The following is a 24433-nucleotide window of genomic DNA, read 5'->3' as shown; positions in this document are numbered from 1 at the left end:
GGAAACTATCAAAGTAAAGAAGAAACACCAGGAGGCTGTGTGCTTTATTAATTAGTAATATCCAAGAAACAGTGATGACCCTGTTTTAGGTGTCTTTACCTTCTGAGCCGGTTTGCTTCGGTGGACATGCAGTCCAAAACTGCAATCAAGGGGTAAAATGATGGTTTGGCACTTTTCAGACTTTATCAAATTATTATACCGAGCTTAAGTGTTTTGAGTGAAATTACTCTTTGTACCGTCGTCGGACTCAAAGCGAGCTAGCTGCTCTATAGCATGTGTTGTGTGTGACAAAAGAAGACATGAGAACACTATGAATTACTTGAACGTGACCTTTGCTGTTGTCTTTTACGCTTTATTGGTGGACGTGCCAATTTCCTGTTGGCTAGCTTAATTTTCTTTGTTTGAACTGTGATGTAGCAGGACAGAACATTGGTGAATAATCCAAGTCTAAAGTTTGAGCTGAAAGGAGGCGTATCTATCAAGTTTGGTAGCTGTTGCCTCACTTAACTCCGCAGGTTAATGCAGTGCAATGAGAGTTGGAGCAGCTTTACGATATTTGGCCCTGCATCGGCTTCGTTGACTCATTGGAAACTTTGGCGGGACTTTATTCTTCTTCCTCGCAGGCTGTTGTGTTTATGTGGGAGCGTGAAGCCGGCCCATGAATAGCAAACGGAGAGAAGCTTTCTCATGCGCGTCATTTTCAAAGCCGAAAGATTTTTTTCTGTTGTCTGCGAGCGAGCGAGCGAGCGCTCATCCACTATTGATACTGAGGCGTCTAATATCTGTGAGCATAAACTGGGTTTCCTGTGTCTTCAGGCAGCAATTGATCGCGCTGCTACCCTCTCCAAGCTGCAGGGAAAACCCTTCTTTTTTTTTGCCACCGCTGTTTTGTATTGGAGTGATCCATCAACGGTGACAGAGGCGCTTTCCTGTGCAAACATTAACAAAGTCGGGAAAAGCTGCGGAGGATTAACAGCCCTACCAGGTGACTCTGCAAATCTGAATCCAAACAGCCGTGAAGCTGCGGAGGCTCGGCCGTCTGATGGAGATTTGCACCGGAACACAGCTGCTTTGTTTAATAGCGTTGATTTTAGCCTCCCAAAACAAATTTGAGCAACACGGTAATTGCCTCAGGTGTTGCCCCCCCCCCCCCCCCCCCACAACCCACCCCACACAAGAAAGAGATGAAGCCATTTATCCAGTGTGTTCCTCTCTTCAAACACAGGAGAAAGACAGAGAAGTAATTAGACATCATTCATGTTATGAAAGTTGCCGTTTGTCATCCCGCTCCCCTTTGAATCCGGAATTCTCTTGAACTCACCTTTTTCTCGCTGGCGGTGACTACGTCTCCAGATGTCTGCGTCTGCTCGGGAAGATAGAAAAAGTAAATAAATAAATGTCTGGCCACGAACAGAAGACTGAGCGGCATCAATCGAGCGCCGCCGCCCTTAATTATTGCACATTTGCCTCTTTGGGTGCTTTTCATCTCTGAGGTTTGTGGAGGAAACGGAGGCAGAGCAACGAGCAGCCATGACTTGGAGTGCTTCTCCTCCTCCTGGCTGGCCAAACTCGGAGGAGCCGCCTTTTTGGTCCACGTAATGGAATCTCTCTCCTCTCCCTCTATCTCCCTCTGTCTCCATCAAAACTTCAGTGGCCCCTCGGTTGGTTAACTGGAAGCTGCCCACACCTTCCATCTTCTATTTGATTAATGGCGCAATCTCCCAGGTGGTCGCTGTAATAAAGTCAAATGAGGTCTCTGCGGCTGAGGCTTGGTAGGCTCAGCAACGGGGTAATTGAGGAGGTGGACGGCCCAGTTGGTGGTGATGGTGGAGGTGGTGGAGGGGCGTTGATGGGGGAGCTCTCAGTCCTCTGGACGTCCTCAGGGCACTGAAATAGCGTTAGTGCTTTTTTTTTTTTAGCTAGCCAAGTCGATAGCTGTGTGTGTTGGAGACGGCGGCCCCCTGTTGCACATTTATTGGCTGTTTGGACGCCGCTAAAGTTCCCGGAGCCGCGTTCTACCCACAAACCATTAGGCTGCGTTAAGTTTGTTCAAACGGCGCAGAGGCATCAAGGATTGATGTGTCAAAGCGTCGTCTTTCCATGTTGTCTTCAGCAAACACCGCTAATCCGCGAGACATGTTTGACTTCCTCTTCTTGTTCTGGAGGAAATTCTACAGAAAATCCTGCTAATCCCCCAGATCTCCGTCATGAGAAGCAGCTCTCTCTCCGCTGGAACTCTCTCACTGTACTGGGAACCAAATGGCTGCGGAGAGCCATTGATGGTTTGGCTTTAAACCCGTCCAAGTGCCTATTGTTCCGGTGTGTCAGCGTTTAGCAGCAGCAGTCAATAGCCCAGTCAAGTCAGCCCCGCTGCAGACATTTGTTATCTGTTTTACGTCAGTCGATGAGGCAGTGAGGCACGAGCGGCTGTTGGCTTCTTGCGGAAATTCCAGAGAATTTCACTGGAGTCTGAAAAGGAGATTTCGCTGTTGGTGATTGCTTTCTTGGAATAAACAGTGGAGAAAATGAACAGCCAAAGGAACAAAGGGAACATGATGCAGCTGTTTGAACCTTTTGACAGTGGAACATCTCCTCTGTGAGCCGATAGTTAGTTTGTAGAGTTCACTGATGCTGATGCGGTGAGTGCTGTGATTGTGCGACTGTTCTAAAACAATGGGACAAAAGAAAGTCAAATTAACCCCAGCCAATGAATCCCCAGATATTATCCTACTTTAAAATTCTCTTTAATACCCTTGCAGGGCCTACACTGTTTAAAATTCAATATGAAGCTCTATTTTGTCAGTGAACTCAGTGAAACAAATTGAACAGGAATAAATCTTTGAAAATGTCAGTAGGGGATTTTTAACCTTCCTGTCATTACATGTCAGCCAACCCTTGGATCATTCTAAATGTTCTCTCCAGGAATTCAGATTTGTGTCCTCAGGTTTTAATAATACTGTAAATCTAATTTAAAAAAAAAATCAGAGCACATGCAACATTTCTGCTTAATTAGTGTATTCGCTGCAGGAAGAAGCTTCTTAGTCTAGCTAAGACTATTGTTTTCCCCCTGTACTTTCTTAAATCACCAGCACACTGCATGGGTTACTTTTTTCACTACACTACACATGGAAATCACAAGTGAATCAAAGTCCTCACAGGAATTCCCTTTTCTTCCTTTCTTTTTCTTTTTTTTTTGAGCTCATTAGCCCGAATGAGCGGATAACAGTCAGGCCAAAGACGTGTCCCTCTGTTTCTCCTAATTGGTATCGCTGCTGTCATGCTGCGCATCACCAATTAAGGAGAGAGAGGATCATTAGTTCAATTGGATGGCCCGAGAAGCCACCTTCAGAGGAGTGCAACTGCTGCCTGATCCGCCAAATGTGCAGACAGTCCGTTCAAATCCTGATCTCTGGAGGTTCTGTTCTATTTTCCTTCCTTCACGTCATTTGGCTAATTATGAACGTGTTGCAGAAGGTCTCACACTAACTAGAATTTAGTTTGTCCCCCTTGTATGTAACTCTAGAAAATATCAGTTTTTCTGTTACAGCAGGGAGGTCTTGTCTTGTCGAAAGGTCGGCCTCTACAGCGGTAGCGCAGTGAGATAATCAGAGATCCTCCTCTGGATCCTCTGCACCTCTCTGCAGCTTTTTATATCTATCTCAGCGGCTGTTATAATGAGTTGTAGTATCCAGTGTAGCTTCAGACCTGCAACGCTGTCACCGAAAATTCTGCCTCCCTCATCTGAAGCTTTTTTATATATATATATAATTCATGACCTCATTTGCAGCTGATTGAGTTAAGTTGACAGCGCTCAGACCTGCCCGTCATCCTGAAGCCAATGACATGACAAAAGTTGCACCGGGTCAACCGCATGCAGAAGTTTGTCCGTGTTTCTCAGTGTCCTCAGTGCATCCAGTGCACCAGTGACTCTGGTTCCTCCTGTTGCTGTCTGTCCTGCAGCATATTCTTTATTCTAAAAGCTCTTATTGGGAGCTGAATGTGTTTAGGAAGTTCTCCACCGCCTTTTGCCTCCCTCCGCCTCAAAACATGCTGATAATCATTGACTGTGTCTTAGCAGCGGCCAGTAAAGTAAAGGCTCTCTGCGGCAGCGAGCTTCCGCTTTCACAACTCCTGCCCTGGCACGGCCACACTGTGCACTTTGTGAACTGCAGATCTTTGGGGAGCACCAGAAGGCTAAACGCTCTGACTTCCTTTGCGCTCCAGCGACATTTCCAAACGGAGTGATGGCGGTGTAGACAGCAGGTGGGAACCTCACGCTGAACCTGGACAGAGGATCCAGCTGGTTGTGACTCACTGGCCGGTGGAGCAGCAGACTGACTGTTCTGCAGTGGGACTCACTGTAATAATATCTTACTGAGAGCTTCATGCGCTCAAAGATAAATTCAGAAGCGCACAAAACCACATCTGCAGAAATATCTCTTTATTCTTAATGTGTAAAGTTCTGTCTGGATTAAATGTTTATCAGAAGGCGATGCTGATTAGATTGAACAGCTGAAAATCTCTGAGATCATCTTTGTGATGAATGGAGGAGAAATATTTGTGGGCAAAACTGAAGAAAAGACTCTGCTGATGGAAAATGTGACAATTCTGCATGTGTTGAAATTGTTTCCTCTGATAAAATGCGTTGCGCATCTTGCAAGCGCAAGATACTAAAACTAGGTTATCAAGCTTCCATGTAAAGAGTGATGGCTCCACTTATCTGACTGATCTGAAGTCTACTGAAGAGATTTTAATGTTTTAAATGTTTGATCAGTTGGATTAGATACAAGGATAAAAGTCTCACTTTTCTTCACTCAGTCATTCATGTCAGTCTGAATTCGGTCTCGTTTCGCTCCTCTTGTGTGGCAGGTAAAAATGTTCAGAGATGAAACAAGTTTTTTGTCCTTTTCTTGATTCCTTTCAAACTTTACTTGAAAGGAACCCTTTTAGTCAAGTAGCTGGTTGTCGCTGCAGCTGTTTTTGAACACCCACTGTTGCACACATTAAACAGAGTGGTGCCGGTGTCGGTTGTTTCCTGTTCTGAAATTCTGAAATGGAATGAGGGGCAAGAACCTGGATGACCGGAGCGATATCAACCGTCTGGCTCACCTGAGTTTCTCTGTCTTGTAACAACAACAACAACACTCGTCCAAGTTGGCTCCACTTTGCAACCTTTTGCCCTTCAAACCTCACGTCTCATATTTCTGTGTTGATCGCTGGTGAGTCTTCTATACTGGTCGTTGCCCCGGGCGAATCAATGCGGGTCTATTCTTTACTGCAGTTGCCGATGGTGGAGAGTGCCTCTTTGGAAGCCATCCAGCACAATCTCACTCTCAACACTCTCTGATAATAACGGCGTAGCCTCTTCGCTCGTTTCTTTCAATTTCCTCCGTTCCTTCCCCAATGCTCGTTCTGATGCTGAGCACAGGAGGTATTTGTCTGGGCAATCATCTGGATGTTCTCCTGCAAAACAAGTCAGGAACCCAAGAATAGAGGAGAAAAGATTATATATAAAAAAAAAAAAAAAATTTCCAGGTGGTTTTCACAGGGTGATTAGTTGTGCATGTTGTATTATCAGCGAGATGATTTAAACTAGTGTTAATTGATCCTTCCACCTAAAAGTGTTTCAGATGCTCTCTGGGCAGACATGGCTGACATATCTAATGGACACTATAGTGTGCATGCTACTCTTACAACCTCAGGCACAATAACAGGGCCGGTTCCACCTCGAACTAAAGTTCCCGTAGACATTTATAGACGTCTTTCTCCTGGTTTTTAATCAGAGCTGTGTGTCTTGTGAATTACGCCCTGAGGAGGTTGTTGCAAATCGCCGGCGGGGTGCAAATAAGATCTTATTCAATCATCTCCCACTGTGCACTTCTTCCGTGGTGCGATGGTGGGGATTCTGGCGTGCACGGGTGCACAAGGATGGATCAGCTCCAGTGGGAGACAGATTGCAGTTTAACACCGGCTGATTTGTTTTGCTTTCTGCGAATCTCTCAGTGGCAGAATTACCCAACATTGCTTTTGCACAAATACGATTGAGGACGACTTGAGATACTAGAGAGGAAAACGCTTCAAAATGACTTATTTGTACAACTTTGTGCAAAGCAACTGATTTGACTGGGTTTGGATTACGCGCGTTGTTTCAGTGCTTGGGGAAGACCATAGTCAATGCCATCTTCTTCCAGACTGCTACACGAAGAATTTGCCCTTTTAATGTCTCAAAACTCGGTGACAACAACAACAAAACAGCTAAAAGATGTTTTAGATCATTTTGTGTATTTGGCTTTTGGCTAATAAACAATAGAACAAAAACATACAAAAAACTGCCTCTGCAGCTCTAAACTCTGTTGCTGTTGGAAAGTTATAGCTCTGTCGCAACTTTTCAGCAAAGAACAAATTCACAAGGTTGTTTAAGACTCTCTGCTGATTTGTCCTTTTTGCTAAGATAAAGATCTGTTTCCGGAAGGACCAAAGCGGCATTAGCTTTGGTTACAGGGGGCGCAGGAAGCTAAGCAGGAAGTGGATATGGCCATCTTTAGAAAGCGGGATATTTTTGAGCCGGTGCCTGGTGGAGTGTTAAATGTCAGTGAGTGTTTAAGATCTCAGGTGATAGCATTTCCCCGTCCATGTGAACTGGTTACTTTTCTCACCTGAAGATCGATGGAGACTTTTGCCGAGTGGATCAAAGGTCTGCTTCCAAGTCTTACAGCCCGCTCACCTCTGCACAAAAGCAAAGAGCACTTACAAACACAGCAGGGGAATGTTTTATCCTTTTCTTTGAGTCTTTTTCACCTCTAAATTTTCTCTCTACGCAAAAATCTATTCACCAAAACTCTCTCAATCCTCTTTGGAAAGAGGAAACAGCTGCGGCTGGAAGATAGCTGAGCACACTCTGAATTCAGAACCAAGAATCACTCTTGTATGTTGCTGCTCATGCTTCGCTTCAGCGATACAACGGATATAGACAGATACGTAGATGTACTCCATGGATTACATTGCGAATGAACAATGCCAGGTCCATATGCAGAGTGAATTCATTGCAAAGTCGCTAATGGGTCTGTCAACATCTGTTTTTCTAAATCATCTATTTATGGACAGTTGATGCACTATTAATCTGACCTACACATTGCAGAGATCTCTGTCGCTTGGTTACGGTTTGGAAAACTTTGTTTCTAAGTTGGTTCCCAGAAGGGCTTTTATTGGTTATTCAGATGCTGTTTTGCTAAGATAAGAAAGAATAACTTAGTCCAGCAGCTTTTAAACAAAAACTTTCATTTTATTTCAGGTTTAGAGCCGTTATCCACCGACAAATTCTCATGTATTGTAATAAATGGATTCCATTTTGTGGGCATTACCGTTCAATCCTATGTATTGTCTTGAGTGGACAAAAGAGATTTAGTTTGACTTTATGCGTTGCAGGAAAAAGGATGAAGTAGGATGAAAAAAAATCCCAAATGATCTTTGTCTCATATGTTAGTGAGAAGAAAAACAAGTTATGATTAATGCATGAGTTATATAAGATTTCTGTATTTTTCCACTTAATATCATCATCAAGACAGGGCTGCGGCTTCACATTCTAAAATCTCGTCATCTTCTTCTCTTTTTTCTCTGGGACTTGCGATTTGTAAAAGATATCATCTCTTCCTCTCCAGGTTTCTATCCTGCAGTCAGTGTCAGATATTGAGACGCCTCAGTCTTCACCTTCTCCAGCGGGCAAAGAAAAAAAAAAAAATGACCTGAGCATAAAAACTGAATGCATCTCTGTTTGAATCCACAGGACTTCGTCACAGCTAATGCTGTTGACTTTATTGATTACTTTGTTCCAACAGAAGCAGATGAGTGTGAGATCTGATCTTTTTTTTGTCTCGCAGCGCTCAGTCTTTTCTGTCTTTGCTCCACAGAGGGATCCTGGGAAAGAAATGCGGCACGATCGTCTTGTCTGCAGAGGAGCTGAGTAACTGCAGAGTGAGTAAACCGTAAAACCATCCGCAAAAAGAGACCTACCAGATGTATCAAGACAGAAGATTAGAGGAGCAAATTAGAGACTCCCTTTGCAAACAAAGAAAATGAAAAAGAAAATCAATTGGGTGAAGTGAGCCATGCTGTCAGCACATTGTGAAGCTGGTCAAGAAGTTTGCATCATCCAACGGTTCCAAATTGGGCTTAAAAAGGCTGAACTGCAACATATGTGCCGTGTCAACAGGGTGGGTTAGAGCGTCCAATCCATCCTCACACACACACACACACACACACAGTAAGTGGTGCCGCACCTTCTCTCTGCTCTGCCAGAGCGACCACAGCGATGGTGTGAGCGCCGAGAGCCTCCTCAGCAAAGACTGAGTGCGTCCCAAAAACCATCCAATGCTTGACTGCACTCCGGGCACAGAGATTAGAGGAGCAAATGTCCCGGAGAAGGAGAGCGAGTGTGTTGTGAATGTCAGAGGTTGGTTGGTGTTTATGACGGTGCTCAGTGCTAAAGAGCCTCTTGTTCGGTGTGCACCTCCTTGTTTTCTCAATGAGCAAAAAGCTGCTTTTCAATTTTTTTTTTAACAAATATAAATAATTGATATTATATTTCATGGATATGTCTTTTATCCCCCCCCCCCCCGGCAGCCCTGATGCCCACCCAGCGTGTTTGAATCGTTCACTGTGCACTTAAACCATCAGGGAAGCCGAATGCTTTGAGTGTGACCATTGTTTCCTTTGCACAGCAGATCCGTGTTTCCTGTGCGCTTGGCTTCCTCCCTGCTGTCGGAGTTGATTCCTCTAAACTTCACTGCACACTGTGAAATAAATAAGGGAGGCGCCATTTATCACATTTTCAACGGTGCATGGTCGAACGTGGGGGGGAGCAAAAAGCGAGGGAGGGGGATCGGGCGGAGGGGTTGGGCAGGAAAGCCGAGGCTAGAAAAGAGGCTGCAAGTGTTGGAGAGGAGCCTTTCTCCTCTCTCACATCACATGACATCACATGGGCCTGATTTAGTAAAGGTCTGCAGGCGGAAAAACTGCCAAAAAACGTCATTACACACGCTAATTAATGACGAGGCTGATCTGTTAAGGGGGCGCAATGAGTCCCTTTAGTGCTTTTTGCTTAATGAAGATGTAGATACGGGCGTTTCTGACAGAACACACAAAATATTGGGCGGAGAGGATGCAAATACATTATTTAGCAGTCACACCGTCATTTAGCATAGCTGAAATTGACTTTGTCATTCATCATTTTTTAGACATTAAACTTTCAGCAGCTGAAAACTCCAGTCGTCATGAACACGTTGAATACAACAAATGCAACCGTTTGACCCAGACTCCTTTCTACCCATCTCTACTCTCCAAAATTCAGAGGAGACACGCACACACACACACACACAGACACAAACACACACACACACACACACACACACACACGTCACAGCCGCTCCCTGCTTAGTGCCCCTCCAAGGCTGTGAAAGTGTGTCCATGCGGCCTCGTCCCCGTCTTGAATTATTGACAGCCAATTCGCTCTGTTGATCGCAGACCTTTTGCGGCGGACGTGCCGCCGAGCCCTAATGAGGCCGAGGGCAGCTGCAAGTTTAATAGCCTCTATACATTCCATCAGACATAAATGCTTTTATGGGCCTATTAGCTCTTCATAGATTTCCCAATGTGTCCTCTGAAGAGCGGCCCTGGAGGAGAAATCAGCCCTGCCGGGCAACACGACCAGGGTCTGGAGTCTTATACCTGTCGTTATGCTAGGACAAGCATCCACTAGTTACAGTAAGTTTCTGCTGACTTTGTGCCTTTCAGGCCACACGGCTGCAACGCTCAGCGCTAAATAAGCTCTTTAGATTTATGTGATGTGCGTCTAGTTGTGAAAGTGAAGAATGAATCCGGACACAGCAGAGCTTTTTAGCTCAATGGATCTGCGTTGGTGTCCAGTCACCATCTGTTATGTTGGGTTAAAGGGGTCCTACTCTAGATTTTATAAATTCATTTCACTGCTCTACTTCCAACAATAAACAAGGTTTGTTTGGTCAAAACAAAACTCCAACTTTGAGCTGTGCTGGACTTTCAAAACAGTTGTTTCTCTCACTCAGCCCGTAAAGGCGTTTCTGGCTCTCTCTGAGCTCCACCTGCTCCATCCTAGCTCCGCCTTCAAACAGCTCACTCTGTCGCGATTGACTAGTTGCTCACTGCTACTGCTAGCAAGCGGGAAGATGGATACTCGCTGTCAAGCATTGACTTCTCGTCCACATTTAAATAATAGTATATAAAGGCATCACTATGATTGTTGCCACTTGAAAACTGAGCAAAATCCAAACGACTTGTTTGGAATGTTTGCACTGAATGTTTCAGTGCAGTAATGCGAAAAAAGCTTCTCATACTTGGTGTGTTAGTTGTTAGCTGGCATGCCAGTAATTGTCATATTCATAATTAACAAGGTCCCCTTTAAATTCAAAGTCCAGCCTATGTAAGCTGGACTCTGCATTTGACTCCGCATCCCCCCCAGAGGCAGCTGTGAGCAGCGGCTTTGAATTCCGGAACCTTTGATGCTGAGTGCCGCTGCGGCGTCGCCCGTCTCTCTGCCTCTGCGCTGCTGCCTGATCACCAGGAAACCAGATGACTGACAGCAGCGGCCCAGGAACCAGCCGCAGCCAAATTGAAACCATATCGACTTCCGACCGGCGTCCCGAATTGGGAATCCAGAAAGTCAAAGTCAAATAAAGTTGAAATTTGCGTTATCGACTGCGATGACAGAAGCTTCCCCACTGGGGGTCTCACAGAAGACAAATGGGAGTCACCCACCCAGCTGTTTGTGTTATCTCAGGCTCATAAAGGATTAAATAAACAAACAAATCATAATCTTCTTTTTATTGCTGGCGCCGACGAGGCACAAGCCGTGTCGTTGGAAGTGTGAGGTGCGAGCGCCGTCTCCCACTGTTACGCCGAGTGTCAGCGAGAGTGTGACGATCACTTTCACATGAAAAGCAAAATTAATTGAGTTCATTTTGCTCGCAAGGTTACAGCTCTTATGAAGCCGGTTGTTTGCAATGGTAACAAGGACCCACGACCGAAACAAAGAAACAAACTCACAAGGTGAAACTGAAAGTCTTTTTCAGTGGTGTGCTTCAACCAAATTCACCTTACTTTCATTTACAGAAAGATGTCGCCCTGCTTTTCGTCGTTTCGAGCAGAACATTTAGAAAAACGCAGACAAGTGACGACTAAGGTGACAGCAGGGTGGCACCAGGGGGGGGGGGTTGAAGTTGAAGGATGAGGGCTAAACATCCCCAATTTCCTGCCCAGTCAGTCAAAACAAAACATGACATGACAAGAAGCCATCAGCCCGAGAGGAGAAAACCCCGCCGTGTCTGTCCAAAGCAGGTCTGCCAATTTCTGCTCTTGTCGCCGCGGCCGGTCTGAGCCGCGGCTCCATTTTCTGGTGAGCAGACATTTTGCCAGGAGCGGGAGCTTAAGTCCCAGCTGGGGTGCAGCCGTATGGCTCACACCCTCAATCTCGTTCTCCTCCTCAGGGAGCAGTCCCACTGGCTCGCTCCAGCGCCTTCAAAGTGCAATGGGCTGCGATATTTCCTACTACTTTCTTTTTTTTTCATATCTAAAATATTGATGCTTGTTGAAAAAAGGCCAAAACAGCAGCTAAAATGTCTTTCATGTGATTTTCGTAGTGATGGGGTATTTCTTTCTGGGCTTGATGCGGGTTAATGGAAAGTTTGACTCTGGTGGCAAAGCAAATGGAAAAAACATCAGTGTACTACACGCGCATTCACAGTAATATTGACATCAAAAAAACAACGGACGGGAGTTGTTGGAAGCAATTCAAGGTCAGGTGAAAGTCTCACCTTTCTCTTTTGGAACTTCCTTCAAGATTGTGACAAATAGCAATCTTTTTTCTTTCAATCGTGAAAAAAACGATTGAATTTGAATTGGACACTTTGGTCAAAGACGTTAACAGGTGCGCCAATAGTTGAGCTCAGGAGGAAACTGGAGGTCACAGGAGTTTGCTGAGAAAACGCTGGAACAAACAAGGTTTTTGTCATCTGACTTAAAAAAAAACAATGGGAAGGTCAAACTCGCTTAAAGAACGCCGAGTCGCCGAGTTGTTGTTGTGTTGTTGTTGTGCTGTTGTTGTGCTGTTATTTACAAGAATCTTCTGCTCGTTGAGAATCTCCAGAAGCATCTAAATGAAATGTGTTTGAGTGTGTGAGTAGAGAATAACGCGTGTGTCTGTGTGAGTGTGTGTCCTCAGGGTGGGGATACCAAGATAACGTTCCCGCCGCTCCGGAATGAGGCGGCTGATTTTGCCTCCACGGCAGCGTGCGCCGCGCGACGCCTGCTCCGTGTGCGATAAAAGCGTCGAGGTTCACGCGGGAATTAAATCACCGGCACCCACGCAACACAAAACTAACACTCAAGGCTGTCGCTCACTCTCCCGCTCACCCCGTGCCGCTCGGCTCACGGCCAGACACGCTGAGGTGCAAGCGCCAACATTATAAAGCTATTAGGTTATCATTAGCGGCGCCGCGGCTAGCGCTGCCCGGCGCTCGGCCTCAGGCTCCGCCAGTGGACTCTGAAGGCTTCTGAAGGCTTTGCCGTAATGAACACACACTGTGTCTACGAGAAGTGTTAAGAGTCCATATGTCGACAGACCCGACGCAGAGAAGCCGAGAACAACAAGAGAGGATCCGAGAGTGTTTTCCAGTTAGCTCAAGGCAGAGGTGCTGCGATAAAAAGCCCGATGGAGAAATTTGCAGCTTTAATGAAACGCATCGAGCCGCCGCCCCCCCAATAAAGAATTGAAGAAAAACAGAAAAACTCTTTTTTTTTTGTTGCCATTATCAACAAGAAACACACAGCGAGGACTCGGTTCCGTTTCACCTCTCACACCCCACTCAGACCTTTGCCTCCATCTTTCGGTTTTGTTCCGATTGTTGTACAGATAAAAGGGGGCGGAGCGCGAGGGCTTGAAATGAGGCTTTTTCAGGGGAGCACTTCAGACAGAGGCGCCGAGCTTTTTTTCCAAAACACGTTTCTGCATCTTTGACTCCAGCGACCAAATATGTCTCCATTGATAAAGGTTTCCAGATGGATTGCAGATCTTTTTTTTCCTTTTATTAGAAAAACCTGTAGTTATAGTGCAGGCTGATAATAATGTTTTTGTGCTTGAGGAAAACAGTCCTGTCGTCTTTGCCCATTTCAGTTTGTTGTTTTCGAACGATCCCTTTGGGCGGCACAGCTGTGGATGGCATGTTGTTTCCCATGTGGAGACACACTGATCAAGTGAGAGAAAATCACTTTGCAAAGTGAAAGGGAGGTCAACCATTTTTTTTTGCAGTAGGTTTTCCTACCCTTGGCACCGCTAAATCTTACATTTTGGCCCTTCGATTTTACTATGTGATGCACGCTGGTCATCTTTTTTGCCTTCGTCACTGCGCTAACTGTTTTGGATCGGCTCGGCGAGGGCCAGCGTCGCTGTCTTGGAGGTGGCTTGAGCCCCCAGATTGTGCACGTATCTGCGTCTCCTCAGTCTGCCAGCTCCATGTGCCGTGGGTCTGCCAGTGGCTGCAGAATCTCCTCCCCAGTGTGTTGCGGCACATGGAGACATGTTGTGACCAGCCTTTAGTTGGCAATGCCGGAGATGCCGTGTCATGCCACGATGCTGTGCTCCCGGCACAAACTGGTGCTCCACTGGCGCAAGAGTCAGCAGAGCTTCTCCCACTTTGTCTCGGTGCTTTGCTCTCTGCTCGGTCTGCAGGCGCCGCCGGTCAGAGCTAATTAGCCACTTGCCTCAGAAGACAAAGCGGGAGCGACTGTTTTTCAGTGTTTCTCAGATGTGTTGGCCCTTGTGAAATATATTTAACGCTGCCGATTGACCACGAATGATGACGTGAGGAGGGAGTTTTAAATTGTATTGATGAGTTGATATTCATACTTTCAAGACTGGAATTCCATCACAATAATCAGCGGATTGATAAGATTGGTGACTGTCAAACTTGGAATTGATGTGTTTGGATACAAAGGAGGAGGTCAATGATTCCCCTTGAATGTTTCCATTTGCATCATTTACCTTTTATAATTGTCTTGATATTTTCTTTTCTTTGATTGGTACAGACCCTTGATACCAAATGCAAACTTTCAAATATCTGTCCCAAAATATGTAATTTATGCACAGAGAACAGACTGAACTGAGTCCCAGAGTTGACATGACTCAGGTTCCGTCGTCTCCGTTGCAGATCACAGGGAAACACCAAGAGGGAACAACATGTTCGCCAGAAAGATGTGAACTTTGAGGAGGACGAGGAGGAGGAGGAGGAGGAGGAAGAAGATGTTTTTTTATTATAAATCTGATCATTTCACTATTTTCTGCCGTTTGTGAGAACTCTGCTCAGAGTTGCCCCGAGGCTTTGTGATGGCAGGGAGGTGGCAGAGGGGGAAAGGAAAAAAAAGAGAGAGAGAGTGAATGGAGAGAGAGAGAGAGTGGAGGTAGCTCCAAAGCAAAGAAAAAGAAAAAACGTGTTGTTGACAGATTGTGTTTCGAGGGGGCGTTGTGCAAACACACTCCTTTTATGTGCGTGCAGCTATGCCTCGCCACGCACATAAGCCGTAAGTGTGGGAAATTATTACAATTGTTAGGGAATGTTGAAGCCTTCAGATGCTCTGCTTTATGGTGCAATTTCCTGAGAGATGCTGTAAACATCTTTGAGTGTCGCTTAAAGGAATCGAATGCACTGTTTTCATAAATGTGGATGAGATGATTTCTTTGTGAACGCCCTCCTCAAACGTCTGTGTGCTCCCCCGCAGGACAGCGCCACCCTGCAGTTCTGCGCAAATAAGCTGGACAAGAAGGACTTCTTTGGCAAGTCGGACCCCTTCATGGTGTTCTACAGGAGTAACGAGGACGGAACGTGAGTCCTTGGTGTGATCCTACCTTTGTGTCCCTGTCGTTGGTAGGGGGTCACGGGAGACACAGACGTAAAGCGTTGGCCCTGCAACATTGTGTTAAAAACCCGCTGGAGTGCTAGATTTTCCATCACAACAGAATTCAAAGTAAGAACACAGGCACAGGGAGACGATACTTGCAGGGAAAACACCATCACAGACTCACATTTGCATCAGCTCAGATGGAAATGAGCGAAAGAGAGAAAGCGAGAGACAAAACCCCCCCACACAGATGCCGCGCTAGCAGAGAAACTGTGCGGTAAAGAGCGAGGAGGGTGTGTGTAGCACGCACCGGATAGCGGCACCGCTGACTGAGTCGTGCGAACATTAAGAGGACTCACGCGGGGTCCGCGTTCGGTTCGGCAACACACCCAGATTTCCCATGACGGCGATCCGTCTTGCGCAAATGACTCCAGGGGAGCAAACAGGGAAAAGAGGCAATTACTCTCCGAGTGCGTGAAAGTGATGCAAGGGCTGAAAAAAACAACACAGGCATGTATTTTGCACATAAAAATGCTGTTACTTTTAAAAGCAATTCACATTGGGGATGCACAGCACTCAGCCAATGCCCCCCCCCCCCAGCCCACTCTCCAACCCCCAGCATTCACCCCTCCCCAGAGTGTTTTTCAGCCTCCCAACGGGCTGCCTAGTGTGTCAGTCGTCGGCCGTATCAATCCGCAGTCCTTCATTAGTTGTCTTCCAACTTCTCTCGCTATTTCTTTTCTCCGGATATAATAGGGTGGGAAATCCCCACCAATGTGCTTGAAGCCCCACTTGTTTGTGCCAAAAGGGGTTTACAAATTAGACCCCCATGTGGTCGGGAGATTCAAAGGGGCTTTTAAAGCCTCGAGGCACTTAGTGACGCAAGTAATGCAAGGCCCGCGGTGAGAAAGCCGCCATACAAACTGTTGCATTTTGCCAGAGAGCGTCTTTTGTGGTCGGCCTTTGGTGTTTGGCTTTTTTTCTTTTTTTTTTCATGCGGACCCAGAAAGCAAAACATCGTCAAAAATGATTTGTACATTATTGTCTCATTATTGCAGTGAAGGGCAGGTTCTGTGAGAAAAGATGAAAACCGCATTTTGCTAGGATTCTGTTTTCTCTTTAGAGGACGAAGGAAGGAAGTTCTGAAGCTCCTAGTGGTGAGGAAGTGTGCTGCAAACAAACAAAAAACCTGTTGAGTTCTCATGTTTAGAGTTGAACTTGCAAGCCATGTTGTTGCTGTTACTGCAACACAGCTGGCTGGCAGCTATGATGCATTTCTGTTCAACTCTGCCAACAATAAATGTAACACACTGACCCTTTCATTTCACACAACAACCCCCCCATTTTGTTTTTATTTCCTTTGATGGAATATTTAAAAAATAAGAGCACTCTTGTCTCTTTTAACAAGCTTGTCTTCCCGGTGCTCCAGGTTTACTATCTGCCATAAAACTGAGGTGGTGAAGAACACGTTGAACCCAGTGTGGCAGCCGTTCGCCATCCCAGTGAGGGCGCTCTGCAACGGAGACTACGACAGGTAAAGCCTGAACCATCCTCACCATCCCTGTTGGACCCTGACCTCAGAGCAGAACCTCTATCCAGCACCCTTTGCAATGCATATGCTTAGGAAACAAGCTGCAAACATTTGTTTGTTTGTTTGTTTTCCCACTCCACTGCAGCCTTCTTCAAAGCACTTGTAAAACTCCATATTGCAGATTGTGCCCTGCTGGAAGCCTCTTTGTTTTCTTTGTTTTACCACTTTCACACCCTTAGATGTTGGTTCTCTACTTTCTCCGTCTGTCAGCGTGCAAGACGAACAACTCATTACACCTCAGTAGCAGCAGAAGGCCACACAGACACAAAAAGCCTCCGCTTAAACTCAGAGGGACGACTGGTTTTGGTCGACCGACTTCGTGGTGTGGAGTTCGGAATCTCTCTGACTGAAAAGAAAAATGACATCCCGGCGAGAGTCGTAAGAGCAACCTGAGCACTGATCAGATTAGCATGCAGCTCGACACACCACACCGCAGAGCCGCTCATTCTGTGTGATGCTGTCACCAAGTAGAAGACACTTTGTGATGGACAGAGAGCGTCCTGGAGACGCAGTAAACGTCAAAGACGTGACACTGTACCAAAGCAAGTGAGCCGCAAACGTCAAATTAAGTTTTTCTCTGCGTTGCGTCTACCTTTAAGAGCTTGTCTGAGCCATCAGGTGCATGTTTAGGATTAACAAAAAAAACAATGAAGCTTTTGTAAGTTTCCATATCAGTCGGTTGCTTGGATTTTAACTCATCCATCTTGTCAAGCTCCTGCAGACAGCAGTTTTTTCAGATGGTCTAGAAAAACTACAGAAGAAGACTAGACAGACTGCAGGACTGAAGGCTTTTCTCCATGATCGCTGCTGTTTTGCTTGACTCCCAGTGTTTGTTCCCTTTCAAAATGCTGTCTGCGGTTGTTGTTTTTTTACTATTCTCACACATGAGGAGATGTTCTCTTTTTTTCAAATCTCAGGCGTGAACAATGTTGGAAAGCACCAGTCAGAGTTACTCTGCATGAGTCGGTGAGATAATGTCAGCGTAGTGTTTTTTTTCCCCACAGAGATCTGGAGATGAGATTTCAGCCCTTTGTGTGTTTATCAGTCGACGTAGTAGCGGAACATGAGAGTCGAAGGTTACAGTTTATCGCAGTGCTGCCTGCTGCTCAGGCATATCTCATCATTTAGAGTTCCGATCCTGCACATCGAACATAAATATTGACACCAGGCTGAAGGAAATTAGTCCTACAGCCTCTATTAATCTGCTTCCAGATGGCCTTTATCCCTGACTAGTTATAAATCAACCTCTCCAACTGATTAGTTGATCTGATGGGAGACTATGGCTCCTGCACTGTTTTAACTGTAGCACTGAAACCTCTGACAGTTGCTAATGTAAGCTGTGGGCACAATGCTGCAAAAAAGTTTTGGCACATTTTTGAGGTAAAGGTTCCAAAAAAAAAAAACATATGAAAACTTTGTGACAGTTTTTGAAAGAGTATTTTAAGCAGAAGGAAGGCTGCTCAACCTCCACTGTGAGAAACCTTTTAAAAACAGTGCTGTACCCTAACTGTGAAAGTGTCAGACTTCATGCCACCATATTATATACTTCACAATGAAATATTTTCACAGTTTCACCATGGTTTGGGGATTTTTTTTTTTTTTTTTAATTATTATTGTATTTTTCTTCTGTGAGCGTCGGTCAGCACAGAAAGAAAAGCTTTGTGCCGACGCTGCAGCACGCAGCCAACCGCCGTTGAATCATTGTTTCATCAGCGTGGTTTAGATCGCCGGCTGGCAAACAAGCCTCTTCACGACGGCTCCCTAAATAACGACAGGGCCGCTCTTCGCACTTAACTTACAATAACTGCAGATGCGTGACGTCAGAGGGGACGCCAGTTGTTAATTTACCCACAAGTCGGATCCAGATGAAGATAAAACAGGGGTGACAGATTTACTCCTGTGTTTGTGGAGAATGTCTCACGTGCCGCCTCTTTGTTCTGCCACTGCTTTATTCATGTATCCCCCAGAGGCGTTTTTATCTCCTCTTCCAAGCCGCAGTTCCTGGGGAATGCTGGGAATGTGTTGCACATCACAAGGTTGTTCTTTCTCATGAATGGTGTGGCGAACAGAGACCTTTGATTTTTCTTGTCAGTGTGTGTGGTCGTTATCTCACTGTGTGAAACTCTAATAAACCTGAGACTTGTCCAGGGTGTAACCCCGCCCTCAACCCAAACCAGCTGGGATTGGCTTGATCATTGCGACCCTGAGTGCAGAATAAGTGGTGAAAGAAACCTAATTAGCATGTCGCTGTGTGACATCAAGCTGTGTAGTTCCATGTATTTGTGTTGGACCCGGGAAGACATGATGTGGACTGTGGCAGCCCAGAAAGTTGAGTGGCTGACGATTCGTTTTGAAAAAGTCAATGAAAAAAAAATAATAAAAAAAAGTCAATGAATGGGACGTGATGGATCGGGTATGAAAAGCGGTCTTTCGAGAATAATAGAAAGCGAAAAAGCCACAAGCTGAAACGGCCTCAGATGCTGCAAAACCCTGGAAGGCTGACAGACAGCTGTGTAAACAGGTTACACACTCACACAAAGGCACAGAAACACAAGTCCACGCCGCAGGCCGGCCGGAAGAGAAAGGATCCATCCGTCTGTCACGTTGAGATCAACTTATTATTACGTTTTTCCACTTTTTCCTAAAAAACAAAAAACAAAAAGATCGGAGCTCTATTCATAGCTTTAAAAAGCCGTCACACTGAAGATCAGTGTAATTACTGTTTATGCCCGTCACCAAACGGATGCTTTGCCTGGTTTGAAAGTAACACTTATGTGATGCCCACGTGTTCCAGGAGCAAAGAATTCAAAACAAACAGACAGAACTCAATTATTACTTCACTCAAGTGTAAATCAAAGGTTGTTTTTTTTTTTTCAAAAATATGAACTTTTTATCGAAAGTTAAAATAAGTGATTTGTACTATTATATCCAGAAACAATCGCCACATTTTTTTATCCGACATTATGTATTTTTCCTGCCGACAGTCTCAAAATGCTTTTTTGACTCACTGACTCGTGAGGGAACTTCTTCCAATGACACAGCTTGAGCAGCTGGCCTGGTATACAGTCTGACAATAAAGCCTTGGTCAACTGCCCAGAACCCTTTCACGAGAACATGCGTGTTCACACTGGACAGGTGCTTTATCTTGTCTTAAACCAGGCCTCCCATTCTTCCCGTTCTGAGCCAATGAATTGTAAAAGGATTTTGAAACTATTATTTTTACAGTGGAAAAACTCGACTGTCACTGTAAGGCTTCACGAAGTCGAACGTGCTAAACTGGCCGTACATGTCGTCCGACAGGCGACAAACATCATGTGAAAAAAGCATTGCTTTGTTGGCGCCCGTCGCCATGGTGAAGAGGCGGCGCCTCTTTCTGTTATCTGGGATGGCACTTGACTCCGCTCGCTGTTTTCCCTCACTCCAGCGGCAGTGCATGCGGTCGAAAGCATTTCAGCGCCTCTGTCTGCTGGAAGAGCTCATCGCCTTGAGTATGACAGCCGATTAGGTTTGCTTAAATTAGCCCGGCGCTTTCGATGGGATGCGTTCCTTGTTTTAGACGCGTCATTTGGCAGCAGGAGACGTTGGACCGGGTTCAACCAAAGAGAGGGTGACTCCAGGACAGCTACAACCCCAGGAGGACAACTCTGAAAGGGACTAAAGGGGAAAGACCAGACTGGTCCTTCCAGAGGATGGAGCTGTACTTGCTAGTTCTATGTGATGAACACTTGTTTCATTTTGTTCGTACATACTTGCGAAGATGGAACACTGGTGACGGTGAAGATAAAGACGGATCAGATCAGTAGCAGTGTGGACTCTTACAGTACAGAGCAGTTCTAGTCCCAGTGGGATGTGCAAGGAAGTGACTGAAAGTCTCACTGACATCTGTTCTTTGGCACATTTGTTCTCACTGCCTCTTCTGTCCAGTCACACCCCCATGTTTTTCTTCTTTTTTGGTGCCTCAAGCAAAGATTTCACAGATGTGCTGTTTGACAGATATTTAAAGTTTTCAAAAACCCAAAGACTGCTTTGGGGTTTCGTTAACTTAAAGAAAAAAAATCTCCCACATTTCGAGTCGGTTTGTTTTGGCGTAGATGTAGTGCGAAACTATGACATCTAGTGGTGACATGATGCTACGTACTGCGCCTTTAAAAGCTTTTATCTATCCACGTCATCCATTATATTGAGTCTTATCTGCATTAGAGCAGCAGAGGGGGGCCAATATAGGGATCTGACTTCCTGGTCAGATGTAATAGACAAATCAACAAGTCCAGCTCTTATCATTTTGCCTAACAAATGACTGACCACTGACCTACTGATGTTTGGCTTTGCGTTGCTGTTAGCTAGCACAAAGTTTGAGCAAAATTTAAATTTTCTATGTGTAAAAAAAAAAGAGGTGCTATTTTAAAAGTTTCTTGTACAGAATAAACTTTCCAATGGGTAAAATTTACATTTACATTTTTAGATTGCTTTGAATGTATTCAAGATCAAAAATTACCTCAAATTGTTGTTGTTGTTTTTCTTTTTCTGCTCCATTTAAGCTTCATCTTTAACAATGTGCAGCCAGAGGCAATAATGGAAAAGTGTACCGAGCCTTGTTGTGGGGAAATCTATTTTTAGGGTTGGTGGTGCTTGTTACTGCAAGGGAAGAGCATTCTGAGATCCGGATCTGAATCGTAGCCAAAGGCTATCTGTCGACCGTGCTTTAGTCAAATCAGCTGGTAACCTTTTAGAATATCTTGCAAACAACACAGGGGACAGGATAAAAAAATACAGCCACCCTCCGACTGAGCAGGCTGGGGCCGAGGCAGCTCCATGATTAAGCCAGAGGTCCGTCAAGTCGACAGCCAGCAAACAAATCCACGTCTCCACTCGTACTTGTAATTTACTGTCGAGCTGAATGACTGCAGACATAGAAAAGCAAAGGTGGAGGAGGCAGTAGTTTGGGCATGATGAAAAATAAATGAGTGGAAAATAAATGATTGTGGAGAATACATTCATAGCCAGTCTCAGGAGGCGCAAAGTCAAAGGTTCTGCTCTTGTGGTAGGGAAGCAGGAATAGTTTCTGAATTGGTGCATATTTCGCAGATCGGTGGGGAAATCCTCCATTATTCATTTTTTTTCTTTCCAAGGCTACTTCAACTTTTACAAACTTGAGTTCAATCATTGCCTTAAATATTTGAGCAAACTGTTTAATTCAAAGTCTTCTTTGAAGTGTTCTTCCAATGCTCACGCCAGAATTCCTCTGTTTTCTTTTTAAAAAGTCAAATACAAATACAAAGAAGCAGAGGCTTGCTTAAGGTCTGCAGAGGCAGGCTGAGCATAGGGGCAGGTAATTAGTCTGAATCAGCAAACAGAGGCTGAAAAGTATACGCAAAACCTAAAGTTGAGGAACTAAATGGGCTTCAAACAGATTTAAACTGAAAAAAAATTAAGAAAAGAAGAAGCTGAGGAAAATACACCAACGGCTGGCAAAGAATTCAGACTAATGAGCTTGTCGCTAAATAGGGAGTGCACAGTTCACAATACACAATAAGACCGCAGTTGTGGGTAATAGGGAATCATTTCAAGTCTGGCTTCTCCAAATCCAGATTGAAAAACTTCCATCTGGTTGTTTTTCTGTGTCCTCAGAGAGTAAAAGGCTCACCTCGCACCAGGGAATTTGGGTGGACTGTTTTTAAAATGTTTGGTTGGTTGGTTGTTTGGTTGGTGGGGAAGACTTCTTTCCAAATGCAAATAAATCCAATGAATTTCTCTGGACAAGGAAGATGTGAGACAACAAACTCATTAGTCGTCACTAACCTGAGTGATGTACCAGCGCCCTTTGTGACATCATAAAAAGCAAAACTGTGTTTGCCAAAGATAAACTAAAGAGTGGACCTCATGGTTTCTGGGTTGTTCACTGACTGACTGGCTGGAGACAAACTCAAGCGGTGCAGGAGGTCATTTTGCATGACGTGTGACTTTTAAATCCCAAGAAGGAAACTACGACACTAAAACTAATAAGTCGACTTGGAAATTATTCAATTTGAGTGCCGACCTCCTCGGTGCGGCTCTCTCCGTTTTCTGTTCCTTTGTGTACACGGAATTTGTGCACGTGTATGGATATGTGCGAGTGCATTTTCTCCCTCTCTGTTCTAATGAACAATAAACAAATCTCATCAAGGGGCTCAGCCAGGTGATGCAAACACACTTTCTTTCTTCCCTGGCAAGTGACTGCACAGTCAAATCGACGTAACTAGAAGAAGGGAACAAAAAAAAAAACAACCACTCTGCGTGGTTGGCTCTGCTCAATTACATGCACCTCTATTACTGAAGATGAGTCATGTTCATTAAAAACTGAGTGGCAGCCGAAGATCCGTGCGGCAGATTAGAATTCGGAGTGGTTATTGTTCGGAGAGTTCAAGTGGCCGCCGGAGGACCGCAGCCAGGATTTGAAGCGAAGCCTTGACATATGCTTCTGAGCTGCATGGATCTCAGCTTTCTTTTTTCTTTTCTTTTCTTTTTTCTAAACATGGCCACCAGTGCAGCGAGACGCCGCCTCGGCTCGCTCCCTGCCGATGGAGCGGGGATCTGTTTGTTTCTCTCCTTCCATGGCAGAAGCGGCAGGTTTCTCCTCTGACTGGTTGACAAGCGCGTTTTCTCCATCTTACGGGCTTGAAGATTCCCTCGAAGAAAAAAAAAAAGAAAAGAAAGAAAAAGGCCGACCTGTCAGCGCAGACGGGCGGAGGCCAAGTGGCTCGGTGTCTGCGGCTGTTTTTAATTCCCGCGCGGTGACAGCACAGTGTTTCAAATGTGTCAGGGACGGAGGGGAAGCGCGGCCGGGTGAGATCAACCTGACTCGGGAATGATGGTGTCAAAGAGGAAAGTTCTGTATGAGTGTGTGTGTGTGTGTGTGTGTGTGTGGGTGGGTGTATTTGTTTGAACATCTCTTTTTCTGAAGCTCTCCAGCGTGCTCGCTCGCTGCAGTTTGCAGGATAAAATTCGAGCTTCAATCTCTCAACTGAGACATTTAATGAACTCATGAAGTGATGCCTTAGTACTTGTAAACACTCATCCTGTCTCCTGCTCGTAATGAGTCTGGTGAAATTGGCTGACACAAAATCTGGCGCTCAGGAGTGTCGGCTTGGAGAAGCAGCGACACCTGTAGCCGCTCTCTCCTCTTCGTCTCAGTGACACTCGAGCATCAACGGCGCAGTCGAGAGGAACTTGAGCGGCAAACGCAGCTTTTCTCGCTCCGTCTTCACTCGGTTTTTTTTGGGTGAGTTTTTGGGGTCGTGCGTTTTGACTCAGAGGTACCGCCAGACTTTGCTGCGCACGATGATCATCGAGTGGAGTGACGCACTGTGAGTCTCTGAACATGTTCTGACCTTTTCACACACGCATGCGTGCACACACGCACCGCCTGATCTGATCCTCTGGTGCCGCTACAACTCGGCGCAGCAGAAGCAGAAGTTTTAAAGTGCTTCAGCGGCTGTCAGGCAGACTTCAACATGCGGCCACCGCTCCGGTTCACCCCTGCAGCCTTTATTCTCCTTTCTTTCGGAGAGAGCTTTAACTTTTTTTGAGAGGGGGGATGGGGAGGTTATTTTGTTTTATTTATTCATTTAGTAGTTGTGTTGTTTTAGGAGAGTGTTAGGCAGAAATCTGACACTGGCGGGCCCAGCTGCGTCTGTAAACTTCTATAAAACTGATTTGATGCCAGGTTTTATTTCCACTGTGGCCACACCAGGCGTCTCAGCAGCATAATGGAGGTGGCGCACTCCCACCCAGTGCGGCAAGCAGCAGTTGGTTCAACGATACATGTGTTCAATTTTCTCTATCCTTTTCAAGTTCATCCCTGTTGTATTGTCATTGGCAGATTTTGTGTTCATCTTTCGAAAGCTAAAATTGATTGAAAGTTTGCAAACTTGAAGCTAAATC

At 45.4% G+C, this 24433-nt stretch overlaps 1 protein-coding gene across 1 annotated transcript in view; it reads left to right on the top strand.

Annotated features, from left to right (window-relative positions):
• cpne5b (copine Vb) overlaps nt 1-24433 on the top strand; it is an 85589-nt gene that overhangs the window by 39158 nt on the left and 21998 nt on the right. Inside the window, exons 7-9 of the mRNA XM_076014291.1 lie at nt 7908-7971; nt 14803-14906; nt 16352-16456. Of these exons, the coding sequence (XP_075870406.1) occupies nt 7908-7971; nt 14803-14906; nt 16352-16456 (273 nt within the window). The remainder of the gene's footprint in view (nt 1-7907; nt 7972-14802; nt 14907-16351; nt 16457-24433) is intronic.

The sequence above is a fragment of the Nelusetta ayraudi genome, unplaced genomic scaffold, assembly GCF_046127955.1.
Source record: "Nelusetta ayraudi isolate G7.1 ecotype Tasmania unplaced genomic scaffold, CSIRO-AGI_Nayr_v1 ptg000168l, whole genome shotgun sequence".
Classification (NCBI taxonomy): domain Eukaryota; kingdom Metazoa; phylum Chordata; class Actinopteri; order Tetraodontiformes; family Monacanthidae; genus Nelusetta; species Nelusetta ayraudi.
Note: the sequence above shows the minus strand (reverse complement) of the source record. Positions and strands in the feature narration are given on the sequence as shown.